Genomic DNA, 16,776 nt, shown 5'->3' with positions numbered 1-16,776 from the left:
TCACTGGTAGGTGTGGTGGGCGAGGTCACATGTGTGCTCTGTGACCCTGTAACCACACCCAGCAAGTATGTCAGTGTCTACATACGAATCGTTAGGTTAGGGCTGGGCGATAAAAGGATTTTGATGGTGCAGTGGCACTGATGTAAGTTAAGATAAGATCAAATCAAACTTTATTAATCCACACACTGGGGAATTTCAGTTGTTACAGCAGCAGGCACGTCAGAGTGAGGTAGACAAGAGAATAAAGAAACATAAAAAAGCAATACAATAAAAATTAAAATGTAATTAAAGTTTGTACATTATATCCACCTTTTCACTGTAGTGGTTTCTATGAAGTGTTATAAGTAAAGTGCAGTGGCACAGGATGATTGTACAAGCAAGTACAATCAATTTTGTGCATAAAAAAACGTTCGTACATAAGAAGAACACTGTACATGAACACATGGGTATTTGATTTATAGCACGATATATATTGATATCAACTGATATGAAAAAGATTTTTTGTAACTCCGAATCAAATGTTTATGTTCTTCGGACATTTACTTCCAGAGATTCTAAATGTGGGCGGTCACTGTTACACTCTGTCGTCCCAAACTACTTTGCTGTGTTTGTCTTGGCTGTGACATAAAAAGCCTCAATTGCCACTAATGGGATCTAGATCGTAATACTGATAATGTGTGACACTAGTCTGGTGAAGTCAATGGTGGAATACGTTCAACAATTGTTCCTCCGTGTCAGTGAAGTCAGCAATCAATAATGTTTTAATAATGAATTTAGATCACATTTTAACATTACTGGTGAGAAAAAGGGGGTTCGGTCAAAGTGGTGCATCAGGATTCTGCTTTGTAAGAGGTTCTGTTTCACCTTCCACTCTATTAAACTTACTGAAGAGATATGTAAAATCATAAAATTACAAACACTGGCATGTTTAATTCATTCTGTCTAATCGTCATGGGAAAAGCTTTCCACTGCATAGCCGCTTTCCAAAGCTGTAGGCTCGGGAGATGAACCGCACCTTTGATTCATCGTTTGGAACCTTGCTCTGAGGAGTCACTTTGTGTTGTTGTGTTTGTGTGGCTCGATGCAAGGTCAATGTGCAGATCCTCCCGCTGAGCAGCAACAGTATAAGGATTTGAGATTGATGGAGATGAAGAACAAAGCAGAGAGGACTTGGGTCTCACATAATCTAAATTACAGAGCTATTTCTGAGTACTGGTGATGATAAACAACAATTTGTGTATAGTGCGGCCATGAAGTTGCCTTGGTGAAGAAAATTATGACCTCTGAGGCACTAACACGATATTTTTTTAACCAACGCCTCGTCCTCTCCTCCGTTCCCGGAGAGAAAAGACACTGAGCTTCCTTCCCTCACACAGTCATCTCCATGTTATCTTACAAAACAATTTTTCAATTGTAATTGCCCATTGCTTTGTTGTCATTTATTCATAGGGGACCTATGGAACTGAGCCTCGACAGATGATGAAACTCACAGCAAGTGTGAAAGCGAAATTATTTGGAGGCTCCAATTATAATCAGGAAACACAAGTTTCCATTAAATGTCACACGAGACAAAAAAACATGTTTAAAGTCATGCTGATGAATCGTTCAGACTATATCCATTACCAAAGAGTGGTACAAAAATAAACTCCATCATAGTGTCAGGAAAATCAAAAACATGTATTCATTTAGCAGCATTACTGTGCACGGAAAATGCCATGGAAATCTGCCAGTATTTTTGATATTTCTATTCAAAGGGTAAATTCTCCCTGGAGCATGTTATTCATGTGTACAACTAAATGCTGTCCTGATGAAATGGTTAGTCAGCAGCAACTATGATTATCTAGAGCAAGTTTCATAGAAATGCTGCAACTCGTCTAAATATCTTGGCTTCGGAAATAATATTACTCAAGGGGAAGAACATGGCCTCACGGTGCCATTTAATGAATATTTCATCTCCATTTCTTACTAAACTGTGCATGTGGATACCTTATCCAGGTCAGATCTCTGATCAAAAGCCTTCCTTTCATCTGCATAATACTATAACTGTACCATGCAAATTAGATGGGAGGGGCCGGCAGCCTTTGTTAACAAACACACATAGCACATGTTGGGCCTACTTTGTTTTACTGTGAAGAGGAAGCAGATATTTTGTTGGGCCAAGTTCAGATAGCATGGATGGGGCAGAGTTAGGGGAGTTGAATCTATTTACTCCTGCTGAGGTGTATGAGCATTCATTTCTGCCTGTCGATACCGGACGCTACTTTTTTTCCTCACCTGACCAAATAGATAACGACATACAACAAAGGTTGCTGGCTTGAGGATTTTGCACTTCATGCTCTGCCTATAACCTCTTGTCTGTTGCACCTCATAATGTTATACTAATTGTGTACTAGTACCAAACTGCACCTGAGCAATGGTGCTATATGCACTCGTGCTTCAACTGCTCGGAACCAGTGTCACTGACTGAAGGTCCTTGACTGCCGTTGTGCAGCTTCTTCTACACAACCTGTGTAGAAAGCTGTTCCACCTACAGTTTAATGTGTAGTTTCGTATTTGGATGGAATACCTGGACAGTGGGCCTATGTTGACATTGTTGACCCTCTCTACAGGAACTGAAATAAAAAGTTTCATATAAGCAAAGAAAACTTCCATTTGACATTATCCCAGAGGAACTCTAGTTTTTGCTGATGGGTTCAGTTGAGAAAAGGTGATGACACATACTTCTGTGCATCAATCAGGATGTAGCTACATTTCAACATAATTTAGTCCAGTGACAGTCAATCTAATCTGATCACACAACACAGACACACAGTCCTGATGAAGCAGCGTTTTGAGTATTAAACTTTATGTCGCTTACTTGTTCAGAAAAGTTTAATGTTCGAGAAAAAACAGTTAAGATTTAAGGCCAGGTTTTCAAGTTTTAAAATTCACAAATTCTCACAATCAATTGACTGCAGCACTGGATCCAAATTTACTCAGCAAATTAAAATGGCAATTAAAATGTTTGTCTGACCCAACCGAGGCTACAATCAGTACACAATAGTACACAATTGCTTCATTAACCCACCAGAATGAGCAATCTTATTCAAATTGCCCAAATGGATAAGCTAAGTAAATATGCTTAAAATGTAGCTTATTATATCAACATTTAAGATATTATAGCTGAGCTACATATAAGAATAGAAAGGTTCTCTGTTACATTACAAACACATTTGATTTAAATCCCCCCAAAAAAACAAGGAGCACACATAATTTTGACAACCTACTGCATTTACAGGACACCCGTACAATGAACAGCCAATGAGCACTACCTGCAATACATTTAACATGTTGTCTATGACAGCTGTCTGCAATAAATATAAGCCTCAATTACGGGCACCATTAACATGGATAGCTGAATAATGGGACGGTTGCACGTCAAAACAGGCCATTCAAAGGACCATTCATTCAGCCCACTTACCACTGAAAAGTGCCACTACAGGTTTAAATGCCAACTTATGCCCTGCAATTTACGTGCATTAGTTCGTTATTCAGTTCAGACAGAAGAATGAAAATTACCACCAACAATGTAAAAAGAAGTATAATTTGAATGTATAGGTATTTCTGAAAATAACAGATTGAATGTGTTTGTGGTTCAGATTATGTAAAAAACATGAAGAAAATGATGTAAAAGCCAGAGTTGGAGAAATGCTACACCGAGAAAACATTCGTTATACAAGAAAACGCACAAATAATATGCAGGTCGGATACCAACATCACATCTTCAATACAGGTTCAAGGCAATGCTGCAAAAGAAAAACCAAGGCTGAGCCCTCGTGAAATCGTAAGTGCCACAGAGGCGACTCATCGTGCGGAGCAAGATCAGGGAACGTCGCTATTTAACCATCTGCTCCGGATCAAGGCGGAGTGACAAATATTTATGAAACGCGGCGGAAACGCAGCTCAAGAGCGGAGGGAATCAGCAGCTTCAAGTAGGTGTGAGCTGTGTTTCCCTGTGGCCCCCAGGGAGCGGGGGAAGATAGGGTTCATCAGATGTCAGATCAGAGGGAAATGAGTTATTTACAGTGTCTTGAAAAAAGGATGCCAAATGAAAAAAAAGAAGGAGGATTTGAAATGCGTGAGCGTGGAGTCCAGGGGGTTGAAGAACTGAATATATTTACAGTATATGAAACACCGTAAGTGAAACAAAGTGAGCTGTAGTTGTGGTGAGGGGGGTGCTGACTGGAATTGCTCTTTTATTGCTACTGGTCACGTTATAGAAGTGCATCCTTTTCAGATCAATACACAAATGAGATATTAGCTAAGATGTTACCTAGACATCAGTATCAAACTCCAACGGCCCTAAAGTCAAATCAGATGGGTCACAAGAACATCAGAGGAATAATAATGATGTTTACATTTTCTGAGTTGTCTCTTGTTGCTGCTATTTTCCAGTGAAATATCATAGTTTTATCTCTTAACATCTCTAAAAATCCCTCCAATTAAGCAATTGGAGGAGCAGGCGTGACAGGTAAACATCTGCTAACCAATTCCCTGCACCCCACTGACTTTTATTTGGTCTTATAAATATGATGAAACCCCCCCCCCAAGGTAATAAATATGTTTTTCGTTTTCCCTTTTTCGTTTTTTTTTATCACTCACAACACTAATGTCAGAAAAGTTACATTTCTTAAATATATATTTTTTCATTATAGCAGAGCTGATAACTATAGACACTATAGTGGTTCCATTCCATTTAGCTATGTCATACATCAGCTAGTAGAGAAATGCAAAATGAAAAGTTAAAGTGTCCACATGAGAAACTTCAGAGTCATCGATCACATCCAGAATTAACCCCAAGTACCGACCCAGACAGAAATGGTGATATATAATAAAATAAAATCCCTGGAATATGTCAACATTTCTAACTTTGGTTTCTACAATCATTACCTGTGGCAAACATGCAATGGTTGAAAATTAAATTCACCAATTTAGCCTTACGCTCCTGTTCTATTATCAGACATTATCTACGTTCACCTCTTATCCTTTGAGGGTTACAGGGGGAGCTATAGCCAATCCTCACTGATATTGGGCCAAAGCCTGGGTACACCCTGGGCAGGTTTGACATATAGAGACAAATAACCATTAACGCTCACATTCTCAGAGTCACCAATTAACATAACCTCCATCTGCATGTCTTTGGGAGGAAGCTGGAGAACCTGAAGAAAACCCACACAGACACGGGGAGAATATGCAAACTCCACACAGAAAGAAAGCACCTGAACTGGGATTCAAACCATGCAAACCACTTCACACTGTGCGATGAAAATCAATTGAGCAGAACGAGATATTGAATACTTGTTTTTATTTATAGCTTTTCATTATGTTTCATCATCTTTTACATTAATTCTTATCAAAACCTATTGACCAAAAGGCAGGTTGCACCTACATTACCCACATTGCAACTTGACCACAGACAATTCAATTGGAGATTTGGCGATCTCGCTACCAGCAGGTAATGCTCCCTTCTCTCTAACCCTTCAGCCCCAGTTTGTATCTGTATTTCTTCCAGTCTTGCAGTCTCCAGCCCTAACCAACCTAAGTGACATGAGACTTTGACACAGCTCCCTCCGGAGCCACAAAAGGCTTTGTACAACTTCTTCTCACATATGCAGTAGTACTCCCCATATCCTGTAAACACACTTTGATGTGTAGAATCTGCAGAGTTCCCCTCTGAGGTTCAGGAAAGATTGTGACAGTGGCAGATACACCACTGTTATGGCTGAGTTACTGGTCTGTAAACACAGAGGACACTGTACGTTGCTGTGGTCCTTGAAACAAGTACGATAAATCATTCTAAATTGATTTCAGGTATATAATTTAAGATGTTCAGCTACAGTCTATGTCAATACTTAGCAATCTATGCAACAAGATGGTCGAGTTACGACGGCTGATGCAAAGGAAGCAACTCAGGCTCTATTCACGGTAACCGGAAATAAAAGCCTTTTTTTAACAAACACTAGGCATTTTGTGCGTCAGCATTAATTTTCATCCCTGTTCTAGAAGTATTTTTAAGCAGCTGTGGTACACACATCAGTAACATTCACACCTGGAGCCATATTTACACATGGGTATCTCTACATCTCTTTCACTCAAATAATTATCAACAAGTTTGTGATTTATGCCCAGCAACAAGCCCACATATTTCCTTCTGAGAAAGCAGCCTCTTCTATTTGACATGTTGATGCCACATTCACTGAGAAAGACTGTTTATTTCAGACCCTTTTTTGAACTCAGTTGAGCTGAGTGAGATAAGTCAAATGGCTATTACAGTATTTAAAAGGAATCACTGATTTGATTCATGAAAGTCAATCAACCTCTTCGGGAGAAATCTCAATCTAAAAATGTCTCTAATGGTTCACTTTGGTTGGTAATGACTTCATCCTTCAGTTTAGCCTGATGTTTTTCATTTTTTATTTCATGGGCATACTTTCAAATCACCTCCAGTTTCTAGACTCATGCAAAATACAGAAAACATATTGTCAATTTTCCATGAACTGTGACTGCACATTTCACAAACTATCAATCCCAGCTGGTGGGGGGGGCCTTGATCTCAAGTCGGCTTCTAATGCAAGTATAACAACTTCTTGCTGTTTACACCTAATCTACACTCATAGCAATACCATGGTTAGTTGATAAATTGATATTCTGCTAAATATATCAGCAAATCCTGTCCTACCACTTGACTTCATGTCATAGATTGTAAAGATGGACAATGTGTCTCCACTTTCTCTGACCATCCAGAAATGAAGCTGAAACATTGAGTATTCGAACACCATCTTGCCCATTTGGAGCAAGAGCCTGTGCAGTAGCGACTGGTGTATGGAGCTGTGGTAGCAAGGTCCATCTGATACGGGCAATTGTGAGTCAGTCTTAGCTGTCAATCATGATGTTTCACCCCGTTTTTATAGGATTGAATAGCTAAAATTTAACAAATTTATAAATCTATAACTAATTTATCAGAAACATTAACATTTGAACATTATGACCTTTCCAGAAGCCAGCCACCAGGTAATGATGTAGACGCTTTGGCTTCACTTTCGGGGAGCTGCCATGTCGTCCATCTTTATATACAGTCTATAATTTATGTTACAGGTTCAGTGTGTGGGATTTAGTGACATCTAGCTGTGAGGTTGCAGATTGCAACCAAATTGATACCCCTGCCCTCATCCTCCCCTTTCTAAACATGTAGGAGCATCTTCAGGTAATGGAAAAATAAATAAATAATAAAAGCCAAAGGGCCTCTGTGGAGCTAATGTTTGCTTTGTCCATTCGTGGCTAGAGTAGAAACCTTGTGGTGAAATTTATAGTTATAAAGGGCCAATTCTAAGCTAGCAAAAACCCACCAGTGCTTAATATCAGGTGATTGTTCAGTAATGGGTCAGGGTTAGAATACTATTTTCAAATTCTGCCCATAGATCCCCTAAGTCCTACACACCCATCCTTTAAGATTTATTCAGAAAGCAGAAATACAAATAAATTAAATATATAATTAATTTTATCAAAGTAATCCACTTTGAGTCTAAGCAACTGCATGCACGTGTACTGGCCTTGGCACTGATCATCTTACTGTTCTGCTCTTGTTAATAGAATTATAGTAATCAGCATACATGTCACATAAACAACCGATACAAGATAAATGTCAGAAAGATCAATGGACTTGATTAATCAGCAAAGTCAACAAGTTAGTCTAAAGGGACAAAAGGATGCTGAAATAACGGAAAGAGCCTATACATAATTTTCCGAAGCAGACATGTTTAGTGCATTTATTGGCTTCTAACTGTGTGTGTGTGTGTGTGTGTGTTTGTGTGTGTGTGGAATTGAGTGCACTGATTAATAAGCACGGATAATAAGGAGGGACTCAGCAGCTCGTAACTACAGTTGTTTGCAAAGCCTACGTTTAGAACCTCAGCTTTTTGATATCCAGGATGTAAAAGCACTGATCAAGATTGAGTGGAAGGTACAGCTGGCTGTCATCAGCATAGAAAAAAAAATAGATACCCAAGGAAGCCTAATATGGAGCTGTGTGGTACTCCACATGAGATGGGTTGGAAACAATCTATTCTAGAATAATTTGATTTGGTCTTGGAGGTCGGAGAGTCCACTGAAGGGCCTGTTTGCTATTGCCACCAAGAACATGGAGTGTCAAAGCCTGTTGAGAGATGTAAAATAAGAAAAAACGGGCAATTGTATTGAATATAAAGACAAAAACAAATGTGTCACCCTCAGGAGAGTGGCCTCTCGTCTCATTCAGTGTGGTATGGTGCATCCTTAAACATGATTGAAATACTGTATGTCCGTTATGCTTTTCAAGAATAAAAATGTGATCTTTTAGGCTTTTGTTAATTATAAGGATCATACTGACAGCATGTTTAAAGAAAGCTGGGACATTGCCATGTTGCATCAATGAATTAGTGGATGATGTCTAAGTGATAAAATGTTCATCCTGATGGTCAAAGACAGTTATGTATGTTTATACTCCCTTTGCTGGATTCAACCTACTTAGCAATGATTCCCAGGATGAGTCAACATCACTTACATTATGTGCTGAGGACAAGGTATTTTATGGAATTTGCTCTATTCATTGACACATGTACCACAGAAACAACAAAAAGCATACCCGATAAAAAGCAATGTGACATACTGTAAGCTACTTGAATACATTGTGCTATGCTATTTGCGTGGCTCTTGGAATGTAAATTTCTGTCTCTAGGTCTATCACAGAAAAATCTGAGCAATTATCTGATGGATTGGCATACAACTTTATAGAGGCTTAATTGTAAGGCACCGGGAGTTAGTTGCATTCTGGCCACTAGATTTGTTCCACTTAACAGTTCACACCTGTGGCAGTGGCAGACCTTTAAAACCCTTAGTCTCCAGTTGCCACGATTTGCATCCAAAAGCACACCCAAGAGTCACAATTTGGTCAAATGTAAACAAACATACATAATATACATGTTTTTTTAATAATTCAGTGACTTACAATTCCTTTGGAGATTATCCACACTAATAAATCCATAAGTCTAAATAAATAAATAGAAATATGCTCATTAGACAAGTCCAGAACTTGTTTGAGAGAAAAAAAAATATTTTCAAGTTTTGTTCAGATAAAAGTATAGTTACATGTAGACCCATGGGTGCTTCGAATATATCAGCTACGATTTAATTCAGTATACTTGTAAAGATGCCTATTTACCAAAATAAACAAATATAGTCAAAAACAGCCCGCAGCTAACTAAATCAATACATGGTGACACTGTACTTCCTGTTTACATTCTTCAAAGCCCCAGAGTATGGGGAATATAAATCCTAAACTTAAAGTGATTTTGTCTGATGGGGGACTCACAGTGTCACACCATGAAAAGGCCTATTGGAACCATAAGATTTACATTCACAGTATCTGTTTATGTTTATGCACCTTTGTGGAAACAGTACCAAAACTAGATATAGATAAATTAATAAAAGGCATCCCGTCACTGGGTCATTTGTTTGCATTATTGTAAGACGATACATTATAAAATAAGGAATGAGGGCGATGAATTCAGTGAGAAGTGAAGGTTCATCTATTCATTATCTGCACCATTTGTCCTTTGTGGGGAAGCTGGAGCGAATCCCGACCGACCATGGACAGGTCACCAACGTATCAGTGCTGACATACAGAGACAAACAACCATTCATAGTCACACATTTAGGTTTTAGACTCTCCAACCCACCTAAAGTGTGGGAGGGAGCCGCAGTACCCATACCTGCAAACTCAGCTCACTGTGTTTCTTTAAAAAAGCGTCTTTGTGTCAGAGACCTTGAACTCTCCATTTGATAATAAGCTGCACAATAAAAAAAAATGTACTTAGTCTACTGGAGGCATTAGTTAGGGTCAGTTTTGTTTTATGGTATCCCTGCTGCAGGACTTAAATGAACTGACCGACATAACTTGAGCTCCAACATGCTAATGAGAGGAAATGATGGGGATATGCATTTGAGCGAGACTAATTGTACCTGACATCATTTTCACAGGGCAAATAACCATTGGTAACTACAGGGCAGGATCTGACACGGTTGTGCACATTAACGTGTTGACAGGGCATGCTCCAGGTACAAGACAATTCCCACCACTAATTACATTAACATACCTCCTCTCTGAAAAGTGATGCTGTTCACACTGACTTTATAATGCTGTCAGACACAACTGCAGTCACCTTAACTCTCTGGGCGAGTCATGATGCTGCTGCCCAATGACAAAAGAGGGTCTAACAATAAATATCTATGGGGTCTGTCCTTCACAAGAACATGGGCAGATACTAGTACGATAGCACACCTAGCAAAACAAGGCAGGAAGGCAGGAATTACACTTTTTGCACTTACACTTACATGTGCAGTAAATCTTATTAAAGCAATATTGGCCTCTGCTCCGCTGGTTTGAGCTTCCACAGTAACGGGGTTGATTGAGATTGATTTTCTAATCAGTGCAAAATCTTAATCAAACTTTAGTCAAAGGTCAAATCTGAAATCAATGTACGAATGATATTTAAATTAATAATTTACTATCTCTGCTGTCTATGCCAGAATCAGATAACTGTCAGAATATTTTAGGTAGCTCTAATATGCAGAGTCTAGAATAACTCAAAGGTTTTTTTAAATCAACTTAACTACTGTAATGTGAGCATCATGGTATTGTTATGAAAACGAATAAAAAGCTTTCGGATCATATGGAGTTTCTGCCAAATGTGCATCCACCATAAACTAAATGCATATCAGTTGCTTAAATATGAAGAATGTAGCAGTGAAACTTGAAACACTGTATATTGTATATAAAGACAGACAGTGCTAACCCAACCATCCAGAAGTGAAGCCATAATATCCCAGATACAAATGCTGCCATCTTTGTCGAAGACGTCATGGAGCCAAAGTCTGCTCAATCAGTGTCAGCAGGATGTTTCACCCTGTTTTTATGGTATCAAACAGGTAATTGACAACAAGCACTTGGACACACAGCTCTACGATTAGAACTACGAACAGAAACCATCTCTGACGTAATATATTTGACCCGTATCAGATTTTTTTGATTTTGCACATGTCCCATCCATTAACTTGGAGGCTGGGTTAAGCCAGCCACTAGGGGGCAATCAAGACACCATGGCTTCACTTTTCTGGAGCCATTATGTCGTCCATGTTTATATACAGTCTACTTTCTGGACTGAGAAACATCACGACCCCCCAAAACAAATTCGGTGTATTTTCTGTTACTGCCGTGACCTGAGTCCAGTTTAATACTGCAGCATTGTTGTTCGATCATTTATGGATCTCTGCAGCTCATGCACAACCACAGCCGCTGCACACAGAGCAGATTGTCTTTGAAGGAGTTATGAACCATTTAACAATCGAAATGCTCTTTATGGCTTTGTATCGCAAAGCGATTACTTCTCCTTATTCTTTTTTTGAAACTCTGGTTTTTCTTCCTCTTCATAATTGATTATGTGTTAGATGTTTTATTACCCTTTGAATAATGACTGCCAAGACCTCTGCATCTACCTCACAGGGATACTTAAGACTGCCTGCAACAATAATAAATAAAAAAACAAATGCTCATTAAGTGTGAAGACAAACAGTGAGACGTGTTCAGAGAGTCAACAGCAGCTGTATTCTGCAAGTGGTAGTGGTGGTTTTGGGGGTGGGTAGTAGTATTAGTAGTAGTAGTATCCTACCTTTTGAAATACTTTATTGTATAACACTTTTTTCATAGAGTTTGACAGGTCTCTTTTATATTTCCAACTGATATTTCCCAATATTGATATAACATATTTTTTCAATGATGTGATAATTAATGCATTTTAAATGTTATGATAATCATCATTATCAACATTTGATATTTGATTTATTTTCTAATATATTAATTAAATGTTTGTTGTAATAATCCATACTGATGCAAACAACATGCTAGTGTGGCAATCCACACATCAATCTAACAACAGTCAGCAACAGTAACAGTTGAAGTTAGCCAGCATCAGTATCGTCACTAAGCAGTGACTGAAACAGAAAAAGTCTGAGCTGGACACAAAGAAATTGGAACCTGCGATAAGCAACTTATGCACAGCCTGTCTTTTGTGTCGACCTAAACGTACGACATTTTCACGTTAGTAATGGCTACTTAACTTAAAACAGATATTACAGCTGTTCAGCTAAACCCAGCCGCCATGAGGCTAGCTAGCCACAAGTATCTAAGGGCTAATGTTAGACTGCTACATGAGATGACATGCTTAATAACAGTCTAAACAATATCAAATTATTCAACTGATTTAGTAGATTTGCCATAGTTCTGAAGCAAATTTACCTTTGCAAAAGAAAAGAAAGAAAAAGAAGTTACTGGCCTAAAGGGTCCAATTTCAGTTCAATCAACTTGCCCTAGATAAACTTTTACTGGTCCCAAGCCACTTGGCCATCGATTATGCCAGACCCTGAACACTGAATGAAAAGGGTCCCTGGAAAAGTCATCACTCACCGTACGTCCACCGCGTCCTCCATGACCGTCATGTCCGTCTTGCACTTGGCTGAGGGGTTGATGGCAAGCTCGGCAGGGGGGATGACAAAGCTTTTACTCAATGGCAGCCACATTCCCTCTCCTAAGGTGTATGTGAACCTGCCCAGGACAACAAGGGTGCATGAGACAATACGGTTTACAGGTTTATGCTTTTCAAAAAACATGGTCAAGTCAGTGGAATGCACACAGTGGAAACCAAACTCTGTTGTCAAGCTATTAGGAATGCAAAACTAATGAAGTACCATACAATAGTTCTACAATGAATCGGATGAATCATGTTTGTTAACAAACAATGCAAAATGTACAACCAGCATATGTTAGCATTCCCGTCTACGGCTAACAAGGCTAATATTCTTCTCCAACTACTTCTCTGTGTCTTTAGCTACTAAATTCTTCACGATATTCACCAGCTTGTCACTAATTTTGTCCAATGTTAAATGCCTGGTAGGTGGGATTGTAAGAGCATTTTTGCTCAAAACAGCGGCACCAACAGGCGCTGACTTTTATAACAAAGACAAGGAGCTGACAGACGCTGAATAACTCAGCAGAGCCAAGGAACTGCAGGGTCTTTGTCTCCTCTTTTGAATGCATCATGTGTTAATGATGCAGCGTTTCTGCTCAAAATGTCTCCAAACCAATATCAGGATAAACTTTATGACATCATCAGGGTTTCTTTCCTCAAACTTAAGAAAGCCACAGGACCCAGAGACAAGTTCTACACAAACTTCATGTGTTAAATATGTGAAGTCAACACCACATCAGTGTCTGGTCTTCCTAGCGTGAAAAAGCATCCACCAAGTCCCGTCACACTGGCTACTTTTCAAAGATGAATGTTTCCGCTGCATCAGTGACTCTGAATAATGGCATCAAGCTGGTTGGGGGTTATTTATTTTAGCTTTCAGCAAACTTATCCTTTTTGCATAACTCTTTCTTGAGCAGAAGGACGCTGTGCGCTAATGGACACAATGCATACCAAATGAGATACCCTGACAAAAAAAGAGCCAATAAGAGTTTCCCCTGAGGCAAAACAGGCCTATAAATCTGTAAACAATGTCTGGGACGAGGGCTTTAAAGCAATTCTTTATTTGTGAGTCAATGAATATCATCAATCTTTAAACAGTCTGCACATGAAACGTAATACTTACAGTTTTAAGTTAAACAGTCCACACTGATTTACATCAAATGCATTATTAGCGCCGATTCATTATGCATGCATACTTGTAGCACAGAGGAAAGGAACTTGTTGATTAAATTGTTAACATCCATTTTTATGCAGACTAAACACATTTACCCATTCACAATTGTTCAATTTGCATGTAAGAAAAATGCTAACTTAGCATAAGGAAAGGGCAGTGAATCATGGAGGCTGCACGCATTACCAGTCACTTTAAGAACAGAATGATTAAACCACTGTGTAAGCAGAACACTTAATTACATCCACCCAATTACTCCCTTTGTTTCAAAGTCGAGTTGCGCTGGATCAAAGTGCTGCTGGTCTCCCACTTACTGTAAAAAGTTGGCTTTCTCGTAAGTTATTAGAATCTATCTAAATGTTAATATTTCCGCATATTTTTCGTTTTTTCCGGGAAGCTGCTTCCATCCCTCTCATCAGACACTCACCATTTCTTATGGGAGCGTGCACAACAGGAGGACAGAAATTCCCTGTGATGCAGTGTGACGTATATGGGGAGGCCATGGGACAAATTAGCACCCACTTAACGAGCACTGCTTAACGGACAACTGGGACAGAGCTGCTATATGACTTATTCGGTGCAACACTGGAGGTGGAAAACACTAGGAGATCCCACGAGGGAACAGTTGTTGAGTGGAAAACATGTTTGCAGTTCTCGCAGGAGCGCCTGGCAGTTAATACTGTGCAAATGACAAACGCCGTGTGTTTGAATGCCAACCCTTAGGAGAATTTTGCATGCATCCTTGACTTTGCTTTGTTTCATCCCACTCTCTCTACCACTGTGTTTCTAATTGCCTCATTTGCTGCGTTGTTTAATGGTAATATCTGCTTAAGCAAACACGATGATGGCTGCACGGCTCTCGGAGCGCCGGGTGACATTCAAGGCCCTTTTTTTTTTTTTTCCCAACGTGTGGAGCCTACGGGGTTGTTTGGTGAAGTTCAAAGCCAGAGACCGAAACGTTTAAATTAGGATGGATGGCTGGGTGGGAGCAGTCTGAGGAGAAAGCAATTTTAAACTGCACAGCTGGACAGAATGAGAAGGAAAAGGCCTCTTGCAGGAAACCAGAAAACATGCTGGCAGGGAGGACTATGTGTCAAAGCACTTTCTACAATCAATCAACTACTTTACTTGTCGCCATAGGACAATTAATTGTGCAGCTGGGAAAGAAAAGATACAACCCAAGGCATATGGATGCAATACAAACACCAATGGAAGGTATTTTAAATTTTAATTACAGTTAAAGGTAGAAGGGGAAGTTAAGTGAAAAGATGGCACAATGGAATGAGTATTTAAAAGTGTTAGTTTGGGTAATGGAACATTAAATAGGGGGTGTGAACTTGCAAGCTTGTCATGATGTCACGTGCCTGTTGATCATAATAACAGATGAGAGCTGTGACGCCCCCAGTGAGGCACAACACTACGACTAGCTAGTTAAACAAGCTAATAATAATCCGTATTGATGTATCATGAATATTTTGGGATTACTATTATGGGCTGTTAAAGGTTCCGTATTGATGCTACCAAACCCAGGCACCAATCAGCAGGTAAGATTAGCAAATTGCTGGTGACCACAGTGGAGAAAAAATTCAAACATTTCTCTATTGAGTTGGTGGAGACCAAATTCAGGGAATACAGAGTGGATTTTAATTTCTTGGGTGACCACCACCTCCAAATGAAGGTTAATGCTGCCTCTTGTCTGCTCGATATAAGCAAACACAACTCAATGAGGTGACAATATAACTGCTTTGCTTTTACAAAATAGATCTACAGATATTCTGGCAAAACAGAGATCTGACTGAGTGAAATATCTCAGTCTGCAGTTGCTAAGCGCTCCCCTAGGTTCACCTGCTACGCACTATATTGGTTGGCTGTTTGATGCTGTGCATGTAGTGTACAGAGGATTTTTAGAGCTTATTTACTGAAAACAGCAGCTGAAAACGATGTTATGAGAGCTGTGAGAGTGACGCTGTCGGCTGGACAACTAAACAATGAGCTGAAACTCACGTATGAACGCTGTGTGAAGCTGAGGAAAGGTTCAGCTTCGGGTGATAACTCTCTGTAGGTTCATCACAGAGAGCGATCCCTTTCATACTGTCACCATTTTTTTTACACACACTGGTTTTTGATAGTATTAATCTATTAATTAATGTCACTTCAAAGATTCCTTCAGTGAATAGGCTTGGGACTGAGTGTCAGCACAAACTGAATGAAGAAGAATTTATTTATGGAGACAACTTTATTCCTTAACGAAATTACAAAGATAAATATAGAGTTGTCACATGTAATCTCATTATTAACTCTTACACCACTGCCAAGCCGTTTTCAGGCATGAACTCCGGAGGATTGTTTGTAGAATTTGGTCCAGACTTTCTCCAGAGTTTGTTTAACACGTGAACAACGCTGCAGGAGATTCTTCGCTCAGACGTGTTCGCAACAACACAGGAATATCAGGCATGCAGCAGGTTATCACATGTTTTTGTTTACAGCACATCAGCCCAGGCGATTTTATCATGCAAAGCTCTCTTGGCGTCTTTGTCTGTGTCTTTTTCACCCTGAGGTATTTGTATTATTTTTGTTTCTTTCAGTTTCGGTCACATATTAGAAACATAATCAACATGCCCACTCCTTGGCGGTGAATCCTGCGGAGGATCTCCTGCTGTGTTCTCACATGGACTCATTCAACAAGAGAGACTCGAGAGAAAGTCTCGCTCTCTCAATCAGACATTTGCTGTCTCACATACACCCCCTCAGGAGAATATCAGGAGAATATCTGGAGTTCAGTGCATGTCTGAAAGCAGCCCGAGTGAGACATTGCAATACTGCAAAAGGACTTCTTTTCATGTGATCACACTTTCACAAGGAATTGATAAATATGAACTGCTGCTCCCAACTAAACATGCACCTGCAGTAGCTCAATTAAAACTTGAGTCTGAGCACCGGAGCACAGATATAACCAGAGAGATAATAAGCACCTTTAAGTGAAAGTCCGCTACAGGAGGCTGGAGCTCA

At 39.5% G+C, this 16,776-nt stretch overlaps 1 protein-coding gene across 12 annotated transcripts in view; it reads right to left on the bottom strand.

Moving 5' to 3' along the window:
• Positions 1 to 16,776, bottom strand: part of astn1 (astrotactin 1) — a 428,500-nt gene that overhangs the window by 257,074 nt on the left and 154,650 nt on the right. For all 12 annotated transcript variants that reach the window (XM_034614559.1, XM_034614557.1, XM_034614568.1 and 9 more), the window contains one exon: positions 12,536 to 12,673. In XM_034614559.1, the coding sequence (XP_034470450.1) occupies positions 12,536 to 12,673 (138 nt within the window). The remainder of the gene's footprint in view (positions 1 to 12,535; positions 12,674 to 16,776) is intronic.

This window comes from Hippoglossus hippoglossus, chromosome 17 (genome assembly GCF_009819705.1).
Source record: "Hippoglossus hippoglossus isolate fHipHip1 chromosome 17, fHipHip1.pri, whole genome shotgun sequence".
NCBI classification, from domain to species: domain Eukaryota; kingdom Metazoa; phylum Chordata; class Actinopteri; order Pleuronectiformes; family Pleuronectidae; genus Hippoglossus; species Hippoglossus hippoglossus.
The sequence above is the reverse complement of the archived record's forward strand: the minus strand, read 5'-3'. Positions and strand labels throughout refer to the sequence as shown.